Below are 27,019 nucleotides of genomic sequence, written 5' to 3' on the forward strand. Positions count from 1 at the left end.
GAAGGAGTTGTGGATGAGGAGGGGAGCGAAAGATGGCGGCAGAACCGCTGCTGTACAGACTGTTGGCGCTGCTGTTTTGGGGGCTCCTGTTACCCGCAAGTCCGACTGGCGGTGTCGGGAGCCTAAACCTGGAGGAGCTGAGTGAGATGCGTTATGGGATCGAGATTCTTCCGTTGCCTGTCATGGGAGGGCAGGTGAGGAGGCGTAGAGCGGGCGAGGGTCCTGGGCGAGGGGGCAGGAGAAAAGTAGAAGAAGGGCAACCGTGGAGTCTGCGGCAGGAGCCTAAGGAGAATTGGAAAGAGTCGGAAGGGCTTTTATGATGTCTCCTGAGGGTCGCAGACTGAGACCCATTCCTTTGGGGCCACGGAATGGGAGGGTGGGGTTTCCCGCTGTCAGCTTCGGTCCTAGCTCCTGATCGAAACACCCGAGACTAAGTCCCCGTGGAGAAGTGATAGTGCCCTCTCCCCTTACGCGCCAAACACAGCTGGAGGACTTGCGGCTCATTCTGTCTTTACTGGGCTTTGCCCCAGGATCCAAAGAGGGATCTTATTGTTCTTCCTGACCCAGCCTCTCTTTGCTTCCCCATCCCCTGACTCTCCCTTCAGAGTCAAGCTTCCGACGTGGTGATTGTCTCCTCTAAGTACAAGCAGCGCTATGAATGTCGCCTGCCAGCTGGAGCCATTCACTTCCAGCGTGAAAGGGAGGAGGAGACACCTGCTTACCAAGGGCCTGGGATCCCTGAGTTGTTGAGCCCAATGAAGGATGCCCCTTGCCTCCTGAAGGTGAAAGGAACTGGGATGGGTGAAATGGCTTGGTAACTAGCTGTCTGTCTGAGAAGGAGGGTGTCAGTGAGTAAGGTGGGATGGAAAGGCCCTGTCAGAATTCAGACAGCTGTTGGAGGAGCAGAGGCGTTGTGCAGACGGGAAAGAAGCAAAGAATCTTGCAACCACTGATGACACTTTGCTGAATGTAGAGGAGGGTTAGGGTAGATTTCAGAATAAGGGTTAAGCCAAGATTGAGGTGACTAAAGAAGGTCAGTGTGGAGTACGAGGGGGACTCCCTAGAGAAGCCTTCCTAGTAAAGTTACCTGCTGTCCCTGCCACTCTGCCCCAGCACCCTATTTTGTTTTCATTATGGCACTTTTCATGACCTGAAGGCATCTCATTAACTGAATCATCAGTTTATTTATTGTTGGTCTGAGTCCCAGCACTAAAATATAAGTTCATGAAGTCAGAAAGTTTATCTTGTTTATATCTGTATTTCCAGTGACTAGAATAGCACAAGAAATGATTTGGGAGTTCAATGTACACTTTATGTTTCCCTGGTCTGAATGCTTCAAGAATACCATAATTTCTTGCCTTTATGGAGAGCAAAAAAGAATGTAAGAGTCTTTTAAAAGGGAGGCATAGAAAGCCCACAGGTGGAAAACAGACTTTAGAGGTATCTCTCTGAGTCACAGAGTAAAACAGCCCTCTCTCTGCTCTGAGAATTTGGCGAATTGAGTGTGGAAGCAGAGGGAGTTGAGAAGTAGATGAGAGGTTATGTGTCCTGGAGCCAGGAGAGATTCTGGTTCCAAGAAGAGACATCCGCACTCCATTCCCATGATTATTTTATTTTATTTTTTTGTCAGACCAAGGACTGGTGGACATATGAATTCTGTTATGGACGCCACATCCAGCAGTACCACATGGAAGGTGATTCATGCCTACATTTTTCCTAAGCCCTCAGCAACCTGTCACAGACGGTGACCCGCCTCCCCTAACCCCTTCCCTCCTAGTCCTCTTAGAAGGGAATAACTGTGATTCATTGTGGTTTCTCTTGCAGATTCAGAGATCAAAGGTGAAATCCTCTATCTCGGCTACTACCAATCGGCCTTCGACTGGGATGATGAAACAGCCAAGGTGGCAGGAGTATGGGATGGGGAGAGAAAGGGTTGCTGACTGCAGACTAAGAGTCCTGACAAGAAGGGGAGGGTCAGGATTAGCTACATATTTCTTGGGGCCCAGTGGCCATTCTTCCTCGTTGCTTTCTTTCTCATGTCCCATCTCTCCTGTCTGATGTCCCCGCCAGGCTTCCAAGCAGCATCGCCTGAAACGCTACCATAGCCAGACCTATGGCAACGGGTCCAAGTGCGACCTCAATGGGAGGCCCCGGGAGGCTGAAGTCCGGGTGAGTCTTGAAAGAGGGAAGTCATACTTCCTCAGTGACAATTCAGATTCTAAGGGAGGAGGGCAGGGTTGCATTTGACAGTCAAGAGGGTCTCTCCCAGGCTCTAAACACTAAGTTTAAGACTCATATTTCCAGCTACCAGCTCTATGTCATTGCCTGGAGATTCAGAAACACTTCTAGTCAACATTTCCCAAATCCCCTCCAAACCCTGAGTGTCATTATTGACTGTTCTCTTTCCTTCTCTGTCCTCCCTTCTTCATGTAACAACTCTTCAGTGAGGTTGTGCTGGTGTAGTATTGGGCTCTGCTCTAGGGATTCAGTGATGGGCAAACATGCAGCCCTTGCCCTCATGCAATGTGTAGTCTAGAGAGGAAGACAGATGTTAACAAAAGAATCACAGAAATGAGCCTGAGATTACAAATGGAGGAGCGATAGGAAGGAAAGGAATTTAGTTCTCTCAGAATAAATTCCAAAGCCCATTCATTCTATTCTAGATTTCTCTCACAATTCTCTTCTTTCCTGCGCTTGGTACCTTTGTCTCTCACCTGCATTACTGCCAACAGCCTCTGAGCAAGTGTTCCAAATCTAGTGGTCCTTAGTGAGTTCAGGCAGGCAGGCAGGTGTATGGTGGGAAAAGTTCCTGAGGGTGATTCTAATGTGTATGCATTGACACACCTGTAGAGACCCACATGCTACAAGAATTACCTTTCTGCAATACAGGTTTATTTGCACATGCAAGTGTGTGCTGGTAAATGTTGAACAGCCAGATTACCAGGGTGTGAGGTAAAGGGGTGAAGAGAGGAGCCCTGATTCGTAGTGCTTGCCAGTATCCATTGCATAAATATTTCCACCATGGCTAACTTCATGCTATCACCGTAATGCCAACTGTCTTCCAACATTACTAAAAATCTCCCAGTTGGCTCTTGTGAACTGCTGTGAGCTGGACCGAACACACCACTATAAGCATTTGTCACTTCTCTGCCCAGACTGGAAAGCCTTTGGTGATTTTGCCTTATTTAAAGGGTAAATTCCGACTCTTTCAACCCAGACCAATGTGGTAGCAGTGGAGATGGTGGAAAACAGTTGGATTCTGAATGTATTTTGAAGGTAGAGCCAATAAGGTTTGGATGTGGGGTGGAGTCAAGCATGACTCCAGGGTTTTTAGCTTCAGCAACTAGAGGAATGGAATTGTCACTTAGTAAAGAGGGAAGGAGCAGATTTGGAGGAAAAAACTAGGTTGGTGTTGTGCACACGAAGGCCAAGATGCCTATTAGACGTCCCAGTAGTGATACCCAGTTGGTAGGTGACTCTGATATTCTGGAGTTCAGGCATGAGGCCTGGCCTAGAGATAAAAATACTCATTGTGTTTCTGTCCCACTGGCCTTTTTTCTGTTCTTGAACCAGTGGATGTCATTATTCCCTCTACCTAGAGCTTTCCCCCCACAGATATTTGAATACCTGGCTTCATCCTCTCTCTCAGATGATATACCCCTGTGATACTTCCACAGGGAGACCTGGCGTAGCACCCAGATACACGTGCACACACATGTGCTCGCCCTTCTAGCCCCATCCTGGTAAACACCTACAGTGTTTTATTCTTCTCAAAGCATGTATCACTTCCTGAAATCATCTTTGTTTGATCTCTCTGTCTTCTAGCGCCACTAGAATAAGCTCCAGGGAGGCAGGGACAATGTCTGTCTTATATTCTGGTATATTTTTGTGTGTGAAACAGTGCTTAGCACCAAGTAGGTGCCCAGAAATTATTCTTTGAATGAAAGGAATAAATGATAAGCCAGTTCAAACATCACCTATTTTAAGTGGCCTTTCTTGGCTAACCCAGAAAGTTAGTTGTGTTCCTTCAGCACTTCACAGACATACATCCACATCCACATGTATCCATGTCTTAGTCTGTTTGGGCTGCTGTAATGAAATACCACAGGCTGGGTAGTTTATGAACAGCAGAAACTTATTTCTCATAATTCTGGAAGCTGGAAGTCAGAGATCAGGGTGCTGGCATGATCAGTTGAGGGTCCTCTTCCAGGTCACAGACTTCTTGTCTCCTCACATGGTTGAAGGGGTTAGTGGGTTCTGTGGGGACTCCTATAAGAATACTAATCCCATTCACGAGGGCACTGTTCTCAAGACCTACTGCCCTCCTCAAGGCTCCACCTTCTAATATCGCATTGGTCATTAGAATGTCAACATAGGAATTTTGAGGGGGAAACAAACATTCAGACCATAGCAGCTCACAAGCCTCCACATATATAATCCATTATAACACTTCATTGTATTATTATTATTTCTTTATTTCTTTGTAACTTCAGTATGCCAAGAACTAAGGATGAAGACTGCACTCTCCTCATATCTATTGAACATAATGCCCTGTGCCAAGTACTATAATAGAAACTGGGGATAAAATGATGACTGAGAGACCAAGTCCTCCTTTCAGGAAATAGATATTAAATAAACAGCCACAACAAGCAGGATAAATACTCTGGCAGGTGAAGTACATATCACAGGGGAACACAAAATGAAGGAACTAACTGCATCTAGGCAAAGGAGAGGCCTCTGGAAGAAAGTGACCTTTGGATTGATGATTGAGGGATGAGGAGACAAGAGGATGGCCTATCCCAGGACATGAGAGCTGTCACAGTGACTGGAGAGAATTGTGGGAATGGGGTTTGGGAGGTTGTGTGAGGGGATGGGCAGTTGTTTAGCGGGACAAGTCACAGGTCATGAAACTTTAGCTATGTTGAGGAGTTCGGATAATCTTGAGAAACGGGGGGAGCCAATGAAGTATTTTAAGCAGAATAATGACATACTCAGTTTTGGTTTTGAAGGCTCACTCTGGAGTATAGAAAATGATTGGGCCTTGGCTGGTGTGGTTCAGTGGATTGAGTGCCAGCATGCGAACCAAAGGTTGCCAGTTCAATTCCCAGTCAGGGCACATGCCTGGGTCCCAGGCCAGGTCCTCAGTAGGGGGCACATGAGAGACAACCACACATTGATGTTTCTCTCCCTGTAATTCTCCCTCCTTTCCCCTCTGTCTAAAAATAAGTAAATAAAATCTTAAAAAACAAAGAAAGAAGAGAGAGAGAGAAGAAAGAAAGAAAAGAAAGGAAGAAAGGAAGAAAACGATCGGGAAACTGGTTATGGGGTGGTTGCAGCAATCCAGGTGAGAAAAGGTGGCCCAGGAATGAAGAAATACGGGTTTTTGGAGAGATTTAGGGGATGAAATTAATAGAGTAAGATTCCCAGGTTTCTGGCTTGAGCAACTGGATAGATGGTGGTTCCTACTGCTGAGGCAGGGATAGTGGGAAGAGGAGTAGTTGGTGAAGGAAAATGATTTTGGTTTTGAACAGGGCAATTTTAGTGCCTGCAGGTGCCCAAGTAGAGATACCTGAGGAGGCTTTTGGATCTGTGGGCCGGGAACTCCGGAGAGTGATCTGAATTGAACTTGGGAGGGCTGGGAGTCATCAGCATGTTAGTTATGACTCGAGTCATGGTATGGATGAAATCCCCCTGCCAAAGAAACAGTGTGGAGTGAGGAAAGTGGGACATAGCTTTGAGCGAGCTGTCATTGAAAGTGAGTGCAGAAGAGGGCTTTGCCGAGAAGGATGGGCCAGAGAGGAGACTATGGTGACGTGGAACCCAGAAAAGACATGTCTCCAGGAGAGACTGGTCCATGAAGTTGGCTGCATCTAAACCTTCAAGGAAAAGGAGAATTAAAAACTCTGCATACTCATGGGAGTTAATTATTTTAATAAAAGCAAAGCATGCACATAGAACAAAAACTCAGATGGTAGGCATGAGAGCCAGATGAAAATTCGTAAGTCCTCTACTCCTTATCACCCCTGACCAGTCCTTTGGTTGGACTTAATATCAGAGGTCATTGGTGATCTTTGCTAGAGCAGTTTCAGTGAGGTGGTGCAGATGAGGTGTGGAGGAAAGCGGGAAGTCTGGATATGAGGGAGAGGGAAAGGGGAGCGCTCGTGGGAGGAGCTGTGGAGGGGGTGCTACTTTGTTGGTCTGTGTTTTAAGATGGGGGGCATTTTTTTTTTTTTAGTTTTTAATTTTTATTTTTTACAGCATATTGGTTAGACATTTTATAGCTTATAAAGTGATCCCCCTGGTAAATCTAGTACCCACCTGACACTATACATAGTGATTACAATATTATTGGCTGTATTCCCTATGCTGTACTTTACATCTCTGGAACTATTTTGTAACTGCCAATCTGTACATTTTTGTTTTTTGGGTTTTTTTGGCAGAATATTATGGTTTTATTAACACAAATGCAGTGTGCACACCATCTGTCTATTCGTTTTCTTTGCTGCGCAGCCTGGCATCGGGATCGATGACTCTGATGGCCAGCAGGCCACTCTGTGCACAATGGCTCTGCAGCTCTTTGAGGACGCGCTGTGAGCAAATCTCAGCTCAGTAAAATTTGTTGCACATCAGTAACACTTCAAGCTCCTTGACATTGTGGACCAGGAACTTCCAAAAGTCACTGGGCAGCATGTTCTTTGTTTTCTTGTTGCTCCCATAACCAATGTAAGCATCAGGATCTGGCCCTTGAAACTTCTGCACACGCTATTGTCGGTACCTCTGGGTTTCCATCGGTTATACTTAATTTTGAGATACCAGTCTGACTGGTGCCAGGTGAACTTCTTGGTCCTCTTTTTGACAATCTTGGGAGTCGTGAGGCATCTGCGAGTACCCATGATGGTGAGGAGGAGAAGGCTGCCGCCTGCCAATGTGTACTTTTTTTAAAAAAGATTTTATTTATTTATTTAGATAGAGGAAGGGAAGGAGAAAGAGAGGGAGAGAAACTTCAATGTGTGGGTGCATTTCATGCGCCTCCTGCTGGGGACCTGGCCTGCAACCCAGGCATGTGCCCTGCACTGGGAATCAAACCGGCAACCCTTTAATTTGCAGGCCGTCACTCACTCCACTGAGCCACACCTGCTAAATCCAGTTTGTACTTCTTAATCCCTTCACCTTTTTCACCTGTCTCTCCAAACCCCTTCCCATCTGGCCACCATCAGTTTATTCCTCCGTATCTATGAATCTGTTTCTATTTTGTTTGTTTGTTTTAGATTCCACATATAAGTGGTATTGGCCTTTGACCTAGTTCACATAGCACAATACCCTCTAGGTCCATCCATGTTGTCGCAGATGATAAGATTTCATTATTTTTTATCATTGCGAAATATTCCATTTTATATATGTACCACATCTTCCTTATGCATTCACCTATCCACAAACACTTAGGTTTCTCCGGTATCTTGACTATTGTAAATAATGCTGCAATGAACATAGGAGTGCATATGTCTTTTTGATTTAGTGTTTTGGATTTATTTGGATATATAACCAGAAATGGGATGGCTGGGTCATCAGATAGTTCTGTTTTTAATTTTTTGAGGAATCTCCACGCTGTTTTCCATAGTGGCTGCACCAGTTTGTAGTCACGATAGGAGCATGTTTAAATGCTGTCGGGTGGACCTAGTGGAAAGAAAGAGAGGTTGAGATCCCCGAGAAAGAAGAAGTAAATGTGGGCAGGGCTGGTATGCAGGACACAGGAGAGCAGTTACTCTGAGGAGGGGGGCTCTTGGGTTGTAACTAGAATGAAAAGGTGGTATATTTGCTGGGGAGTCTGGGGGTTTTAGTGACACAAAATTGGGGGCATTCCTGCCTGGTTCCTTCTCCTTCTCAGTTCTTGTATCCTGACAGATCACTCAAGTTCCTTGCTTGCATGACTGAGTAAACCGCTCATGCCAGGGCAGGCGTGGTGAAGTTCAATCTTCCAGATGCCTCAGTAGGAACAGTGTGCATAGTGTTTAGAAAAAGTACAGTTTTCATGGGGTTTGGGAACAATTGGTTAATCATCTGGAATTAAATAAATTTGGATCCCTATCTCAGTTCTTATGTTATATAAAATTTCAGAGAGCTCTGGGGGTTTTTTTCTTTCTAATTTTTAATTACAAAACATTTCAAACATAGAGAAAATGTCATAGAGACCCATAAATCCACTGCCAAGTTAAACAGGTGTTAACATTTCACCACATTTGCTTTAGATCTCTAGTGTTTTTAAATAAAGGAATAAAACGCTAATGATATAGTTAAAGCCCAGCCTCTCATTCCTTCCCTCTCCTTCCTCTTCAGAAATGACCACAACCACGTCCCCCCTTGCTTTGTACATGTATTACTGATACACATATCATAGACAGTATATATTGTTTTGTGTTTTAAAATTATATGTCAGTGTTAGGAACTCGCTTTTTCACTAATCAGTGTTTTTGTCATTCTGTGGCATAACATGGAGATAACTAATTCAATTATTAATGACTGTGTTGTTTCATTGTCTATTTAACTATTCCTCTGTTGAGAACTAGTTGACTTTCAGCCTAATGTTCTCACACACAGTCTTGCAATGTAGGTCTCATTGTGAATGTGCAGGAGTTTCTCCGGGGAGCCCTGGCTGGTGTGACTCAGTGAACTGAGTGCCAGCCTACAAACCAAAGGGTCGCTGGTTCAATTCCCAGTCAGGACACATGCCTGGGTTGTGAGTCAGGTCCCCAGTGAGGGGCATGCCAGAGGCAACCACACATTGATGTTTCTCTCCCTCTCTTTCTCCTTCCCTTCCCCTCTCTAAAAAAATAAATAAAATCTTAAAAAAAAAATGTTCTCTGGGGAAATACTTAGAATAATTGGGTTACAGGGAGTGCATATTTTATCTGGTGTACTACCCATTTTTTCAATGTCTTTTTTTTTTTCCCCATATAGGCATTCTTCATTTGTTTTTAGTATTATTTTTAAGTTATGGTAAAATGTACATAACATAAAAGTTACTATTTTAACAATTTTTAAGTGTATAATTCAGTGGTATTAAGTGCATTAACAGTGTTGTATGATCATTACCACTATTTATTTCCAGAACTTTTCGTCATCCCCATACAGAAACTCTGTCCATATTAATCAGTAACTTCCCATTTCCCTCTCCTCCCAGTGTCTGTTCTATTTTCTGTCTCTGTGAATTTGCCTCTTCTAGTACCTCATGTAAGGTGAAATCATACAATGTTAGTCCTTTTGTGTCTGGTTTATTTCACTTAGCATAATGTTTTCAAGGTTTGTCCATGTTGTAGCATATATCAGAATTTTATTCCTTTTTATGGCATAGTTTATGGCATATTCCTTTCATGGAATATTTAATAATATTCCATATATATGGTATGTCCAGAAAGTATCCAGCCATGTGCTATTACAACTAGAGACATTTATTGAAGAAGATACAAGACACAAGAAACATTGTACATAGGATAATGATGTCTCAGTCCCCTTCAAAGTAGGCACCTGGGAACTTCACACAGTTTTCCCATTCACCATCAGCTGCCCTGTTGTATTTTCCTGAATCTCATCAATGGTACGAAATCTCTTCTCTTTCAAAGTTGACTTTAGTCTTGGGAAAAGCCAGAAGTCGCAAGGTGCCAAATCTGGGCTGTAGGGTGGCTGAGTCGCCTGGGTGATTTGATATTTTGCTAAAAAACTCTACATGAGATGTGATGCTTGAGCATGTGCGTTGGCATGATGAAGCTGCCAGTCACCAGTTGCCCATAGCTGCGGCCTTCTGAATCATCCAGATAGTTTCTGTGAAGGAATGTTCAAGCTTAACACAAAATTTGATGTAGATTCATTTATCTACTCAAGTCACTTTGAATGCGACGGCCACACAGTACACATGCTCACTTAATGACATCTACCACCCCCACTGACTAGTACAGTGAAGTCTTCATTGTTCACACATGCACATTCCAGTCAATTCTCCTTGGCAGCCAAGTTACATCCATGTCACACAAACCATTCTTGTTATATTAACAGTAGATGGACTTTTTCTGGACAGACCTCATATACCACATTTTATTTACCTTTTCACCTATTAATGAATAAATAAGACACTCTGGTGTTTCCACCTTTTGGTTATTGTGAATAATGCTGCAATGAACAATCATGCACAAGTATCTGTTTTTGAGTTCTTGTTTTCTATTCTTTTGGGTATGTACCTTAGAGTATACCTTATGGTAATTCTACGTTTAGCTTTTTGAGGAATTGCCAAACTGTTTTCCATAGTACCTGCACTATTTTATATTCCCAGTAACAATGTACAAGGATTCCAACTTCTCCATACGCCCTCCAACACTTGTTAGTTTTCTTTCTTTTTTTAAATAATGACAATCCTGATGGGCATGAAGTGGTTTCTTATTGTAGTTTTGATTTGCATTTCCCTAAGGACTAATGATGCTGAGCATCTTCTCATGTGTTTATTGGCCATTTGTGTAGCTTCTGTGGAGAAATGTCTACTCAAATCCTTTGCTCATTTTTGGATGGGGATATTTGTGTCTCATTGTTTTCGAGTTGTAGGAATTCTTTATACATTCTGGATGTTAGTCTAATATCAGATACATGTTTTGCAAATATTTTTCCCATTCTTTGGGTTGCTTTTTCATTCTCTTGTGTTCTTTATGCACAAAACTTTTCAGTTATCATGAAGTCTAATTTATCTGTTTTATCTGTTTATTGTCTCTGCTTTTGGTACCATAAAATGATTGTAAGATATTTTTAGGTTTACTGTGTATGAAACATTAATAAATTTTAATTTAATCAGCTATCATTTAGTCATCTACATTTTCAAATGTAATAGCCATAAAATTATAACTTTTCTTACTTTTTCATAATCTGTTTCTAAAGATAGATTCTCTTACTAATTCCTAATATTGACTGACTTTTCTCTCTGTTTTTGATCTGTCTTGCTAGAGATTTGTCTGTTTTATTACTCCAAGAGCCATCTTTTGACTTTGTTCATCCTCTTTATTGTTTGTTTCCTATTTCATTAACATCTTCATTATTTTATCTTAAATTATTTCCATCCTCCTTTCTTTCTCTTCTGTTTTCCTTCTAACTTCTTGAGTTTTTTCATACTTAAAAATACTATATTTGAATTTTTGAATAGTTACTACATTTTCATAATTCAAATATAGAAATGCTTTGAAACAGTATGTAGAGAAACATCTTAACATCCTTTCCCTTCATCAACCTGTTCCCATCCCCATAAGAAAGATAATTAATCATTGTTAGCTTCTTTTATTTATATATATATATACATATATATATACACACACACACACACACATATCTATATCAAACATATGTCTTTGAGCACTTTCCAGATCAATGTATTAAAAGTCTCCTCATTTTTTTTTTTTTTGAGAGGGAGAGAGAGAGAAAAACAATCATTCTGTTGTTCCTCCTATTTATGCATTTATTGGTTGCTTCTTATATGTGTTCTGACCAGGGATTGAACCTGCAACTTTGGGATAGAACCCGCAATTTTGGTATATGGGGACAGTGCTCTAATCAGTTGAGATACCTGGTAGGGCACCTCCTCATTTATTTTTATAGTTGCTGTTATTCTCTTATAAACCTGTTCCATCATTTGTCTAAATAGTTCCCTGTTGATGGACATTTAGGTTGTTTTAACTTTTTTATTAACATAAAAGTGCCACAGTGCATACCTTATACCTATAGATTATATGGAGAATAAATTCCTGGAAGTAGACTTGTGTCATTTTTATACATACCTTTAAGTTACACAGCAACAGATGAGAATGCTGGTTTCCCTACAGCTATGCCAACCCAGTGTATTTTTACACTTTTGTATTTTCACTAATCATCAGATAAACATCAGATAGAGAGTGATTTCCTAGTGTGATTTTAACTCGCTTTTCTCTTAGGAAGAGATATGTAATCTTACTCTTATTTGTCTCTTTTTCCTCTTTTCTTTCAACCATCTAAATTCTTTGCTCATATTCCTAATGGGTTGTTGATCTTTTTTCTTCTCAATTTATAAGAGCTCTTTGTATAATAGACAGATTATCCCTTTGTTTCGGTTGGAGTTGCAACTGTTCTTCTAACTTCTTGTGTGGGACAATGCTTCCCTCATATTCTCCTTCCCTAATCACCCACTTCACTCTGACTACATCCCTCAAATTTTGATACATGGTGTTTATATTTTCATTATGATTTGTACTTTGCTTCAGAACTTATTTAGAGTTATTATGTTCCTAAACAAATGTGTTTTATTTTTCTTGTTTTTATGTGATTGCTGTTAATTTCTAATTTTATGTCATTGTTTCAGTGATTCTTTCGGTGATTTTTGAAACATTTTAAAAAGATTTTTAATTTATTTTTAGAGAGAGGGGAAGGGATGGAGAAAGAGAGGGAGAGAAAAACATCAGTGTGAGAGAAATGTCCATCCATTGCTTCTTGCCCGCCCCCAACCATGGCATTTGCCCTGACCGGGAATCGAACTGGAGACCTCAGGGTTTCTTGGGACAGTGCCCAAACTACTGGGCCACACCAGTCAGGGCTTGTTGAAACTTTCTTTGTGGTGAACTTTAAAAAAAAGGTCTGGGTGTGCTTGAAAGCATGTGCTTTCTCTAATTACTTGGTTTCGAGTGTGTTTCAAACTTTTTGCTAATTTTCATCCAGTTACCCAATCAATTTTTTTAGAGATTTTTAAAGTTTATTTTCAGAGCAAGGAGAAGGGAGGGAGAAAGAGAGGGAAAGGAACATCCATATGTGAGAGAAACATGGATTGGTTGCCTCTTGTTCACCCCCAAATGGGGACGCAGCCCGCAACCCAGGCATGTGCCCTGACAGGGAATCAAACCCATGACCTTTCAGTTTGCAGGCTGGCACTTAGTCCACTGAGCCACATCAGCCAAGGCCAGTTGTCTTCTGGGACTTGTTTATTTTGCTCAGTACTCTGTTGATGAGATTCATCCATGTCGATGACTATAACTGCAGTGCATTCACTGCGGCTGTGAACAACATTCTTTTAAGTCACCTCTAATATAATGTACAAGAATTTCATTAGACAGAATTCCATCTGGAAGTACAATTGTTAGATTAAAAGGATACGAAGGTGAACCCATGTTCTACTTTATTTGGCAATGCAGAATATTGTCCAGTTTTTCTTCTCATTTAATACATTCTTACTGCAGTGTGTAAGATCTCATCACTCCATATCATGATCAATATTTGATAGCTTCAGACTTTTAAATTTTTACTAATTTATTGAGTATGTAATGGTATCTCACTATGATTTGCATTTCACTGATTCCTAATGATTGATCATCTTTTCAAGTATTGATTAATATGAAATTGACTTAAACTAAGGTACTTCATTGATATCCTAATATTAAGCCAAACTTTTACTTGAAATTAAATGATTTATGTTAAGCCAATTTTGTATTCCTAAGATATACTCAATTTGGTCATATGTATTATTTTTGACCATCTCTTTTAAATATATCTTACTGGATTCAGTTTGCACTTTTTCAAAAGACTCTTGTATATAGGCATACCTCAGAGATAATGCAGGTTCAGTTCTACAACACCACAATAAAGCAAGTATCACAATAAAGCGAGTCACGTGAATTTTTGGTTTCCTAGTGCTTAGAAAAGTTATGTTTACATTATACTATATTCCAACAATTTTCACCCAGTGTCCTGCAAAAGGCAGGCTGGTGTGACGCAAGAATTTTTACAACATGCAATACCTGACTATTTAGTCAGGGGCCCTGACCTCTTCACTTAGCTTGTCAATTAAAAAATGACAACAGCCAACACATAACAATAGCTGTTCATTGTGAATAAATCAAAATTATATGTATTTGTTTTGTCAGATTGGCAAAAAATATATTTTTTGGTGTGCCGCAGAATTTTAGTAATTAGTTTTTGTGTGCCATGAGCTGAAAAAGGTTGAAAATCACTGTAGTCTAAGTGTGTAACACAGTTATGTATAAGAAAACAACACACATACCTTAATTAAAAATACTGTGTTGCTAAAATAATCTAACCATAAGCTGAGCCTTTGGCTAGTCATAATATTTTTGCTGGTGGAGGGTCTTACTTTCAATTTGTAAAAAACACAGTATCTGTGATACGCAATAAAGCGAAGTACAGTAAAACGAGGTACTACGTATATCTCCTGAGAGATACTGAGCTGTAGTTTTTTCTTCTAGTACTGGTAACAGGGTTTTGCTAGCTTCAACAAAGAAGCTAAAATAAATTCTCACTTTTTCTATACTCTGAAAAGTATGTAAATTGCAATTTTTTATTTCTTGAATATTTGCTAGAATTCATCTGTAACATCATCTTGGTCTAGGTTTTCTTTGTGTGAAGATTTTAAACTACTGATTCATTTCTTTAGTAGTTTTAGGAATATTCAGGATTTTCTATTTCTAATTGGATTAGTTTAAGTTATATTTTTTTAGGAGTTTGTATATTTCATCTGAGTTTTCAAATTTACTGTTATGAAATCATTCACGATGTCCTTCTATTATCTTTTAAAATTTCTGTAGCATCTATAATTTGGTCCCTCTTTTCATTCCACATTGGCTGTTTTTGCCTCACTCTCTTTTCATTGGTCATTCTCACCAGAGGTTAGTCAGTTTTCTTTCCCTCTCTCCCTCCTTCCCTCCCTCCCTTCCTTCAATCCTTCCTTCTTTTTAAAGATTTTATTAATTTTTAGGGAGAGAGGAGGGGAGGGAGAAAGAGAGGGAGAGAAACATCCATGAGAGAGAGAAACATCCATTGGTTGCCACTCACACACACCCCATCTGGGGACCAGGAACCAGACAGCAACCCAGTCATATGCCCTGACCAGGATTGAATCGGGGACCTGTCGCTTTGCAGGAGAGTGCCCACCCAGCTGAGCCATACCGGTCAGGGCCCTTTCTTCCTTTCTCCCTCTCTTCCTCTCTTCCTTTCTTCCTTCTTCCTCCTTTCTTTGTTTCTTTCATGAAGTAAGTCAGGTTTATTAGTCTTTAAAAAGAACCAGTTTTGAGCTCTGTCAAGCTTCTCTTATATTTGCTTTCTATTTTATTAATTTCCACTCAGTCTTTATTGTCCTTCCTTCTACTTTGTGGGGCATTTATTTTGCTCTACTTCTTTCAACTTCTGGAAAGAAATGCTTAGCTCATTCATTTCCAGCTTTTCCTCTTTTATAATATATCTCTTACAAATTTCTTTCCAAGTAGTACTTCAGATATTTCTCACAAGTTTTTTATGGTTATTATAAACTTCTCTACCTAATTTGTAAGTGGATAACACTTTCCCATGATTCAAAACCCAAAATGTATAAAAAGCTGTACAGTGGGAACTCACCCTCCCAAACTTATCTTCTCTCCGCTTAGTTCCCATCGGGCCCTCCCCGTCTTGCGCCTGCCCTTAGTTTATTGTGTGTGTCCTTCCAGCCTTTCTTTGTGCATTTTTAGGCAATTATAACTAGGGATCCTTACTTCCTTTACCCTTTCTTTTACACACAATATACAGTATATTAAACAAGTGTCCTGCGCCTTGTTTTTATACATCTTGACAATAATTCTTAGGCATCTTTCAATGCCAGTCCATCTAGAGCTTTATTCTTTGTTTTTATATCTGCATAATATTCCATTTTATGAATTTTCCATCACTTTGTCACCATTTCTGTACTGATTGAAATTTCCTCCCCAATTTTTTGTTCTCACAAAAGATTATTATATTATACATATGTACATGTGTAAATACATATGTCTTAAAAGTATAATTTTGTAGTACAGGTTATATATGTTTAAAGAATATCTTTTAAAATTTTTTATTATGGAAAATTAAAAATATACAAATCAAATATAATTGTACTATAATCCCCCATGTATCATCTAGCTTCAACAACTATGGCCAGTCTCATTTCAAATACAGCCTTGCCCACCTCCTTCTACTACCTCCTTCACTCCCACGTTATTTGGAAGCAGGTACAGATATTATATCATTTCAAACTTAAATATTTCTATATTTATCCCTAAAAGATTAGAGTTCTTTTAAAAACGTAACTACACTAAAAAAAAAATTAACAGTAGTTCCTCATTTCATTGAATATTCAATATTTTCAAGTGGTTATCTAATATAACATAGAGAATTTTTATGATTGTATCATTTATTTTGAGTCCTTTTAAATTTGTTGAGATTTGTATGTGTGAAAAAAACAGTAAAAAATTCCTGTTCTAGATGCAAAAGACAGACAATCAGGAAGAGAAAGAATTACATGCCATTTAAATTATCTTACTCATAAATTTAACTGTTGGACATTATGAACTGACCTTCTTTATCTTAGTAGTTTATTTACTTGAAGTCTCTTGTGTGATAATAATATAGCTATAACAGCTTTCACTGAGGTATTTGTTTACTATGTTTTCTCATACTCTTTATCCTTTCTACATTCCTAGTTTTAAATGTGTACTCTTAAATAGCATGTAATTGTATTTTTTTAACTTAACCATTTATGATATATATTTGGGTTTATGTCTGATATGCTTTCTTTTATTTCACTTGTTCTCTTTCTTTTTTTGCCCTTTCTTGATTTTATTTTGTTTTATCTTAATCATGCCACCTCCTCTCTCATCTGAGTAGGAAGTTATTCATTTTGTTTTATTTTTAAATAACAGTTTTATCAAGATATAATTCATATACCATACAATTCCACATACAATTCAGTGGTTTTTTTTAGTATATTCACAGACTTACACAACCATCACCACAATCAATTTTAGAACATTGTCATCACCCTAAAAGGAATTCCCTATCCTGTAGCAGTTGCTTTCCATTCCTCACCCCCTGGACCCCTACCCTTCGTTCTAGGCAACTTCTAATCTTTCTGTCTCTATAGATTTGCCTGTTCTAAACATTTCATATAAACGCAGTCATAAAATGTGTGACCTTTTGTGTCTGGCTTCTTTCACTTACCATGTTTTCAAAGATCGTCCATGTGTAGCATGTACCAGTACTTCATTCCTTTTTTTTTTTTTTTTTTTTTTTTTTTTTGCCAAATACATAATATTCCACATTCTATTTATCCGTTTCTCAGTTGGTGAATGTTTGGGTTGTTTGCACTTTTTGGCTTTTATTAACATTGCTTCCTTTAACATTTGTGAATAAGTTTTTGTATGGACATATGTTTGTATTTCTCTTAGTATATGCCAAGGAATTGAATTGCTAGATCATATGGTAATTCTATGTTTAACTTTTTGAGGAACTGCCATACTTTTCCTGAAGAAGTAGCATCCTCTTACAATCCCGCCAGTAGTATATGACGGTTTTAATTTCTCCATATCCTCATTAACACTTGTTTTTAACTTTTTGACTATAATCTTCCCAGTGAATATGAAGTGGCGTCTCATTGTGGTTTTGATTTGTGTTTTCTGATGGTTAATGATGTGGAGCATCTTTTCATGTGCTTATTAGCAATTTATCCATCTTTGGAGAAGTGTCTATTCAGATCTTTTGCCCATTTTAAAATTTCATTATTTGTCTTTTATTATTGAGTTGTAAATTATCTTTATATTCTGGGCACAAGTTCCTTCTCCGATATGTGACTTGCAAATATTTTCTCCCATACTCCAGATTGTCATTTTACATTCTTGATGATGTTCTTTGCAGCACAAAAGCTTTTCATTTTGATGAATTCCAATTAATCTATTTTTGTTATTTGTACCTTTGATGTCATATCTAATAAACCATGGCCTTATCTGAGTCCTTGAAGACTTACACCTATGCTTCTCTCTCAAAGTGTTACAGTTTTACATTTAGATCTTTGGTCCATTTGGAGTTAATTTTTATATATGGTATGAAGTAAGAGTCCAACTTCATTCTTTTGTATGTAGATATTTAGTTGACCTAGCATCATCTTTTGAAAAACTATTCCCATTGAATTATCTTGGTAACCTTGTTGCAGATCAAATGATGATAAAAGTGAAGGTTAATTTCTGGACTCTCAATTCTATTTAATTGGCCTGTTCATCTGTATTTATGTCAGTACTATACTATCTTGATTATTTTAGCTTTGTAGCAAGTTTTGAAATCTCAATGTGTGAGTCTCTAATTTTGTTCTCCTTTTCAAGATTGTTCTGGCTCTTTGGAGTCCCTTGAATTTTGATATGAACTTTATGATCAGTTTGTTAACTTCTGCAAACTAGGCAACTGAAATTTTGAAGGAGAGTGCATTAATCTGAAGATCAATTTGGGGAGTATTGCCACCTTAACAATATTAAGTTTTGTGATTTGTGAACTTGGATGTCTTTTCATTTATTTACATCTTTAATATCTTTTAACAGTGCTTTATATTTTTCAGAATATAAGTTTTATACTTATTTTGCTATATTTATTCCCAATTATTTTATTCTGTTTGATGCTATTGCAAATGAAATTATTTTCTTAGTTTTATTTTTGGATTGTTCATTGTAGGTATATAGAAATACAATTGATTCCTGTATCCTGCAACTTTAAGGAACTTGTTTGTTAGTTCTAGTAGTTTTTTTTTTTTTTTTTAAGTGGATTCCTTAGGATTTCCTATATACAAGATCAGATCATCTCTAAATAAAGATAGTTTTACTTTTCCCAATCTAGTTGCCTTGCATTCCATTTTATTGTCAATTGCCCTGGTCATGACCTCCAGTACAATGTTGAATACAAATGGCATGAGCAGACATCCTTGCCTTCTTCCTAATGTGAGGAGGAAACTGTTTGGTTTTTCACCATGAAGTATGTTAGCTGTGGATTTTTTATAGATGCCTTTTATCAGGTTAATGACGTTCCCCTCTATTTCTAGTTTGTTATTTGATCGTAAAGAGGTGTTGAATTTTATCGAATGCTTTTTCTGTGTCCATTGAAATGATCATGTGGTTTTGTCCTTTATTTTATTGATAGGGTATTTTAATTACATTAATTGATTTTTTTAATGTTATCCTAACCTTGTACTTCTGGAGTAAATCTTACTTGGTCACGGTATGTAATCCCTTTTACATGTTGCTGTATTCAGTTAACTAGTGTTATTTGAGGATTTGGAGGGTTTATAATTATAAGAGATTTTAGCTTGTGGCTTCCTTTTCTTGTGATACCTTTGTCTAGATTTGGCGTCAGGGATATACTAACCTTATAGAATGAGTTGGGAAGTATTCCCTTCTCTTCTATTTTTTGGAAGATTTTGAGAAGCATTGCTCTTTATTTTTAAATATTTGGTTGACTTTACCAATAGACCCATCTGGCCCAGGCTTTTCTATGTAGATGGTTTTTTGATTACTAGTTCAATTTCTTTACTTTTAATAGCTCTATTCAGATTGTTTATTTCTTCTTGAGTCAGTTTTGGTAATTTGTGTCTTCCTAGAAATTTGTCAATTTTGTATAAGTTATCTGATTTTTTGGTATATAGGCATTCATAGTATTCCTTTATAATCCTACTTATTTCTGTAAGATTGGTAGTAATTTCCCCTTTCATCCCCAATTCTACTAACTTGAGCCTTCTCTTTTTTTCTTGATAAGTCTAGCTAAAGTTTTGTCGCTTTTTTTTTAAAGATTTTACTTATTTATTTTTAGAGGGGAAGCAAGGGAGAAAGAAAGGGAGAGAAACATCATTGTGTGGTTGCCTCTTGCACGCCCTCTGCTGGAGACCTGGCCCACAACCCAGGCATGTGCCCTGGCTGGGAATCGAACCAGGGACCTTTTGGTTAGCAAGCTGGTACTCAGTCCACTGAGCCACACCAACCAGGGTGTTTTGTCACTTTTATTGATCTTTTTTAAAATACCAACTTTTAGTTTTATTGATTTTCTCTAATGCTTTTCTATTTTCTATTATTTTTACTCTAATCTCTATTATTAACTTTTCCTTCCCTCTGCTTGCTTTGGGTTTAGTTAACTTACATTTTAGTTTCTTTTCTTTCCTAAAATTAGATACTTTTTTAGGCCTGGCTAAAAATTATGTACTTTTAAAAAATATTTTATTTACTTTTTAGAGAGATGGGAAGAGAGGGAGGGAAACATCCATTGAGAGAAACATCCATTGGTTGCCTCTCATGTCCACCGTGTCAGAGGACCGAACCCGTATCCCAGGCATGTGTCCAGACCCAAAATCAAACCGATGAGCTTTATCCTTGCAGGACGATGCCCAACCCACTGAGCTACACTAGTCAGGGCTACATTACTGATTACTAATATCATTTCATCGTGGTCAGAGAACATACATTGTATGATTTAAATTCTTAGCTCTTTGAACATTTTGTATAAGGATTACCTTAAAGTGTTTTTCTGTGAAATCCACCATCTATGCCCCTCCATAGGCACTTTCTGTTGCTTGCTTTTTTCCTGTATAAGGGTCCCACTTAACTGTTTCTTTGTGCATCTCATAATTTTTTGTTGAAAATTGGACATTTGAGCTAACATATTATAGCCACTCTGGATTCTAATTCCTAAGAACTAAAGATAATTTTTGGTGATAATTACTGTTTATTTGCCCTCTCTGTCCTGGCAGTTCCTCTGTGACGAGGGTGCTGGAATTTCTGGGGACTACATTGATCGTGTGGATGAGCCCTTGTCCTGCTCCTATGTGCTGACCATTCGGACTCCTCGGCTCTGTCCCCATCCTCTCCTCCGGCCCCCACCCAGTGCTGCTCCCCAAGCCATTCTCTGTCACCCTGCCCTGCAGCCTGACGAGTACATGGCCTACATTCAGAGGCAAGCTGGTGAGTGATTCAAAGAGCAAGGAGAGGAAAGAGAGATATAGGGAGGGGACAAGTAGAAAACAGATAAAGTGTTAAAGAACCCAGAGGAATGTGTCCCTGTCCTGCTTGCATGCTGTTTTTCCATAGACTCAAAGCAGTATGAAGATAAAATGATAGAGGAGCTGCAAGACCTGGACCATCAAGTGTGGAGTGAGACCAGACCTGGGGTGGTACCCACAAAAAGAGCAGGTAGGACCTTGCTCCACCTGTTCCCTGAAACTTGTCTCTATTTCTTCCTTTCTCCAGTCTTACTGTCCTGAACTGACTTTTGGATGTGGGGTGAAAAAGTACTGTGGCCCCTCTGATAGACATGGCTCAGTTGGTTGGCCATCATACTGCAAACAAAAGGTTGCTGGTTTGATTCCCAGTCCGGGCCCGTGCCTGGGTTACAGGTTTAGTCCCGGGTTGAGGAGCATATAAGAGGCAACCCGTCGATGTTTCTCTCCCCCTCTTTTTCCCTCCCTCCCACTCTTTATAAAAATAAATACGTAAGATCTTTAAAAAACCTGGCTATTGTGGCTCAGTGGATTGAGTGCCAGCCTACAAATCAAAGGGTCACCGGTTCGATTCCCAGTCAGGACACATGCCTGGATTACAGAGCAGGTCCCCATTTGGGAGGATATGAGAGGCAAGCACACATTGATGTTTCTCTCCCTCTCTTTCTCTGTACCTTCTCCTTTTTCTTATAATAGATAAATAAAATCTACAAAAATAATCTTCAACAAAAAGACCCAAGAAAGTACTATGGGCCCTTTGCTTTGGTAATAGAGGAGGGGAATATTCTTGTTCTATTTGTTCTCTTCCATTTCTCCCTTCCTTTCTGATTCCTCCCTGTTCTCTGTGTCCCAGCTGCAAGCCCAAGCAAGGATGACAGTAAGGAATCAGATTTCTGGAAGATGATTCATGAGCCAGAGGACCAGGTCCAAGGAAGAGAAGAGGCACAGGCTGAGGTGAGAGTCAGCTTCCTAGCTATTTCTCTGATGAGGCTGAACCTGGAGTTTGGGAGGGAGGTCCACTCAAGCTGAGGTCTTTACGAGATGACCTGCATCTGTCTAGGGATGCAAGGGTATGCCCAGAACTATTGCCCTAAGAATATGGTAGGCGTAAACAAGCTTGCATACTTAACTCTGCCCTCTTCTCATCAGGAGCAGGAACCAAACCTTGAGCCAGCAGATCCAGCTCCAGGCGCTCCCGACGGTGAGTGAACCCTCCATGTCTCCTTTACTGCTTGAATGTATTTTCGGATGGGCAGGGTGGGAGTAGAGATAAACACTAGGAGGGAAGTTGGGCAGGCAGGCCAGCAGGGAATTCATTTTTATAGGAGTTAGTACTCTTTGTAGACAATTCTCTTCGATGGAGGTAGCAGACACCATGGTTCCACTACTTGTTGACTTTGTAATCTTGGATGATTTCCCTTGACCTCAGCTTCCTCACCCATGACATGTGGGTAATCATCCCTACTCAAGAGGGTTGTTGTGAGATTAGATGAGAATGAATCTGTAGTTCACAGTGGAATTTCTGGAACTGAGTAGACAATAAATGGAGAACAGGATCCAGGGAAGAGGAGCACTTGGCTCCAGAATCTCTGCCGGAGTCTTAGAAGCTGGGATAATTGCCAGAAGGGCCTCAGTGGCGCCTGAAAGAGCGGGGGCCATAGCAACTTGTAAGCATCGTCTCTCTCACCTGAGCCCACCGTAGGCCAGCGCTTTCTGCAGGGCTACGTTGGCCCCCGTCTTTCTGACCAGAAGACAGCTGCTGGAGTCAAGGGCCATGTCCTTCCTTTGTCTCCTCAACTCCTCTCCTTAGAAAGTCAAAATAGAATTTAGGACACAATGGGTTCATTCCTATTTTTCCATCTCAGATTTTCAGAACAATGTGCAGGTCAAAGTCATTCGGAGTCCTGCAGACTTGATTCGATTGATAGAGGAGCTGAAAGGTGGAACAAAAAAGGTATGGGCCCCGCTCAGGGGAAGGGTAGAACCTACCGCCCTGCTGGGAGCCTTTGGAGAGTCGCCCTGACCTGGGCCTGAGCCCCATAGAGCTGACCCCCTGCCTTTACTCTTCTTCAGTCCCCCACTGCCACACTCCAGCCACTCTTCGTCTGCCCCTCGCCGTGTGCCTCTACTGAAACCCCAACCATCTACATTTTTCTTTTGATCCCCATCCACCAGGGGAAGCCAAGTGCAGGCCAGGAGCAGCCTGCGGATGATGCTGCAGAAACCCCTCAAAGCGAACCAGAGGTGAAGGCAAAGGGTGACATAGAACATCAGAATGAGGTGGAAGAAGACGAGGATGATGAGGATGAAGATGAGGATGAGGATGAAAGGCAGTTACTGGGAGAATTTGAGAAGGAGCTGGAAGGGATACTGCTCCCATCAGACCGAGAGCGGCTCCGTTCAGAGGTGAAGGCTGGCATGGAGCGAGAGCTGGAGAACATTATCCAGGAGGTGAGCACAGCTCTTTCCTCCTGCTGCTTCTGCAGATGTCTGCTCCTGTGGGCAGGACGGGCTGAGGGGCTGAAAGAGAACTAGGGTCAGCATGTAGCACAGCATGGGGCCAGGGCCAGGGCTCTCTGAAATGATAGTTGTTCATTTAATTAAAAGGGGGGGGGGCAGTGGCGAAGGGGCGATCAGAGAGAGGAATGAGCCGTAGACATGACTCTCCTGTAGAGCGTGAACCACTAACCTTCATTGCCCCTTGACTTTCCACTCCCGTTGTGGGCATTCCAGACAGAGAAGGAGCTGGACCCAGATGGGCTGAAGAAGGAGTCAGAGCGTGATCGAGCTATGCTGGCCCTGACATCCACTCTCAACAAACTCATCAAAAGGCTAGAGGAAAAGCAGAGTCCGGAGCTGGTGAAGAAGCACAGGAGAAGGAGGGTTGTCCCCAGAAAGCCTCCCCCCTCCCTCCGACCAGCAGGTGAGAGCTGTCATCTGGGAAGCCAGATCCCCTGTCTCTATCCTTCAGCCCATATATGCAGGAGGGTGACATATTCTTTCCCTTCTGAGGGTGCTCACTCTCTTCCCTCTTTCTGAAACACTGTTCTCACTCTTGCCTTCTTACCACCTCCATCCCTTTGCCTGGTTACCTCCTCTTCATCCTTTGGGAAGCAGCTGCTAGAGCATGTCTGTCTGGTTTTCGGACTGGCTCCCATGTGCCTAGTGCTTAGTACTTTGACTGTCACATAGTGGGTGATCAGCAGATCTTAGCTGAGTGACTGTGAGCCTGTGTGCTGAAGACCACATGTCTGTGCAGGATGCAGCCTTTCAGCCGTTAGGACGTCGTACCAGGAGAAGCCCCAGCTGGCAAACCGTGAACAGGCAGCCAGCGGCTCAGGAGTCAGTTGCTTGGACAGACTGGAACTCATCCCTTCTTTGGCTCCCCCTCGTGTCCATTCCCTGGGGTTCCATGAGTGTGGGGGTCAGATAATTCCAAGTGGAGTGTTCCCATTTCAGACCTTCCGTCCTACTTTCTCTGTAAACATCGAAGTGTCTTTTGTGCACCAGAATGGGGAGGGCCACACCACAGCTTTCCTCCCTGCTTTTTTTTTCTTCCCCAAATTGTAAGAATAAGTTTATTTAGAAAGTTACAGAGGTACTAGAAGTGAGCCAGCCGGGCTGCATAGGCTCAGGAAACAAGTTACAGAAGCAAAAGAAAGGCCCTTGGAGCTTAGGGGACAGAAAGGCAAAAGGGACGCTCTGGGAGGAAGAAAAGGGGGAGGGAAGGGTGCGGGCGTGCTCCGAGAGGGAGAGCGCGCCCCTGCCTCTTAATACCAAACTGCTTTGTAGGCCCAGGTGGCCTGATTTTTGCTTCAGGAAACAGTTGTTTTCCTGTAGGTGATAAGCAGAATTATTGGGTCCTGAGGGAAGAAGGGAGGCTGCAATTGGTGGAGGGAGCTTTATAGGCTGGAATGGGGGCGGGGAGGACTAATTTATTTGAGGCCTGGCTCATGTACATGTTTCAGGTGGAATAATTGCCAAAACCAACCAACTGATGGATTAGGGAGAAGTGACCACCACAGCCCCTAACCCTGGAGTCACGGCTCTGCTTTGTGTCTCCCTGTGTGTCTCCCCCTCTAAGAGGAGGATCCTGAGCACAGAGTCCGGGTCCGGGTCACCAAGCTCCGTCACGGAGGCCCCAATCAGGATCTGACAGTCCTCGAGATGAAACGGGAAAACCCGCAGCTGAAACAAATCGAGGGGCTGGTGAAAGAGCTGCTGGAGAGGGAGGGACTCACGGCCGAAGGTGGGCCCTGGAGGGCGGGGCTGGCTTCAGAGCTGTTGGAAGGGCTTGCTGCTGGAAGCGGAGGGGCTGGGTCAAGGTGGACTGGAAACCTCGGCTGGGCACCTGGGGGGCAGAGGACCTGCCCTGAAGCTCCCCGCTCCCTCTCCTCTCACTGCCCATCCCACTTCTTTCCAGGGAAAATTGAGATCAAAATTGTCCGACCAGGGGCCGAAGGGACTGAGGAGGATGCACGCTGGCTGACTGATGAGGACACAAGAAACCTTAAGGAGATTTTCTTCAATATCTTGGTGAGAGGCATCCTATCCCCAAGTGTTGGACCTCCAGCCCGCCCCCTCCTCCCGTGTGCTGTGTTGTTGAGAGCGTGGTTGAGTGACACAGGTATGTCCCGGCCTTGCCAGTTTCGGAGCTTCAGTTTCCTCATCTATAAGAGAGGCTGGTGGTTCGGGCAGCTGAGTGTTTGGGCCCTCGCTCGGCAAGAGCCCTGTATGAAGTGTGCGTGCCCCTCCCTCCTTCCCCATGCGCCTAGTTCCGGGATCCTCCAGCGCCCCGTCCTCCCCTGGGCTCACCAGCCAGCACTCCAGCTCACCCCATGCACCCCTCACCAGGTACAGGGAGCTGAAGAGGCACAGAAGGAGCGGCAGCGACAAAAAGACCTGGAAAGCAATTACCGCCGGGTGTGGGGCTCTGGAGGCGGGGACGGCACGGGGGACCTGGACGAGTTTGACTTCTGAGACCACTACTACCATCAGTTCGCAAGGAGTCCAGGGTCTTCCTAGACTGGCCTCGTTGCTTCCCCATCCGTCTCCCACCCCTTGGGACCCTGAAAGCAAAAAGATCGTAGTAGAGCTGGCTGTGGACTTTCCGGGCCCCCGCCAGGGGCGTGGGGGGCTGTGGGGTAGTGCTGCTGCTACTGCTGAGAGCTTCCCTGAAGCCCACCCCAGGCCTGTGAGTTCTGTACTCCCAGGCTTCTCCCCACATCCCCTCCCTGTTAGGTCCTCGAACTTGGTGGTCCCTGTTCCCTCCCTACCTGGAGGTCTTTGGAGTGGAGTAGAGCAGGGGGAGCAGGAAGGGTGTGCTGTGTAGCAGGCCCTAAGAGACAGGCCCCTGCCCCTGCTGCTGCTGGGAGTCACCTACCCCCTTCCCTTGGATTAGCCTGGGATTTCCTGCCCCTTTCCCTTTCCACACTGTTCCATACAGTCTGTGCTTCTGAGTTGAGTCACCTTCCTCAGTTGCTGAGGAAATGGGAGGAAGTTGCCCACCATCTCTGACACAATCCACTAAAAAAGGTGGGGTACAGACCCACCATTCATGTTCTTGAACAATCAGGTTTCTAAATAAAGAACTGGACCATCACTCCATCAACGTTTTTTTTTTTTTTTTTTGCGGGGGGGTTAGGGTGTGGGTAGGTGGGGTGGGGGCTCAGGGAGGAAGCTTGGTGCTCTCCTCAGGGTAGAAGGCACCGTCTCACCCCGTTCTGTCCTCCGCTCCTCCCAGGCAGTGTCTGTGGGAGCCTGGGTTACAGGAAGAGACCAGGGCAGATAAGCCAGCCAGCCCACTGGCCTGGCAAGGACTGAAACACCTACAAGTCCTGTCCTCCCTCCTTTCCCCCATCTGTCCATTTCTGTCCCTTCCCTTCTCCCCTTTTACATCCTGAAAACGAAGACGCACACCACGGTGTTAGCCCACCATGCGCCCCGCTTCCTTCCACTGAGTTCTCCCTGCAGCATGCTGCAAGTCCCATTGCCTGCCACACCCCGCCCCAACCTGGCCGCACCACGCAGCATCTCCCAGGGAAGACCTCTACCTTTGGCTGTGCCCAGAGAGAGAGCTGCTGCCCACACAGGCTAGCTTCCTAGTTTGCCAAAGGCAGGTGGGCCTGGGGAGGTGTCTCTATCTCTTCCTCACTGCCAAGTGCAGACGTGGATTTCCCCAACCCCTCCTTTCTCCTCTTTCTCCCT

General features: G+C 42.2%; 1 protein-coding gene across 2 annotated transcripts; it reads left to right on the forward strand.

Annotated features, from left to right (window-relative positions):
- On the forward strand, positions 1-26,413 carry OS9 (OS9 endoplasmic reticulum lectin). 2 transcript variants are annotated; one of them, XM_054580003.1, is made up of 15 exons: positions 1-194; positions 606-782; positions 1,631-1,694; positions 1,825-1,901; positions 2,071-2,169; positions 20,567-20,777; positions 20,904-21,005; positions 21,666-21,766; positions 21,962-22,013; positions 22,678-22,766; positions 22,988-23,263; positions 23,546-23,735; positions 24,897-25,061; positions 25,236-25,348; positions 25,667-26,413. In XM_054580003.1, the coding sequence occupies exons 1-15, from the start codon at positions 33-35 to the stop codon at positions 25,790-25,792; spliced, it is 2,004 nt and encodes a 667-aa protein (XP_054435978.1). In that variant the 5' UTR covers positions 1-32; the 3' UTR covers positions 25,793-26,413. The 2 variants fall into 2 exon arrangements, with proteins under 2 accessions (XP_054435978.1, XP_054435979.1); XM_054580004.1 differs by lacking the exon at positions 24,897-25,061.
- Positions 26,414-27,019: the final 606 nt, after the last annotated feature.

The sequence above is a fragment of the Pteronotus mesoamericanus genome, unplaced genomic scaffold (genome assembly GCF_021234165.1).
Source record: "Pteronotus mesoamericanus isolate MK-2021 breed Mesoamerican mustached bat unplaced genomic scaffold, CSHL_Meso_final contig_56, whole genome shotgun sequence".
In the NCBI taxonomy this organism is placed as follows: domain Eukaryota; kingdom Metazoa; phylum Chordata; class Mammalia; order Chiroptera; family Mormoopidae; genus Pteronotus; species Pteronotus mesoamericanus.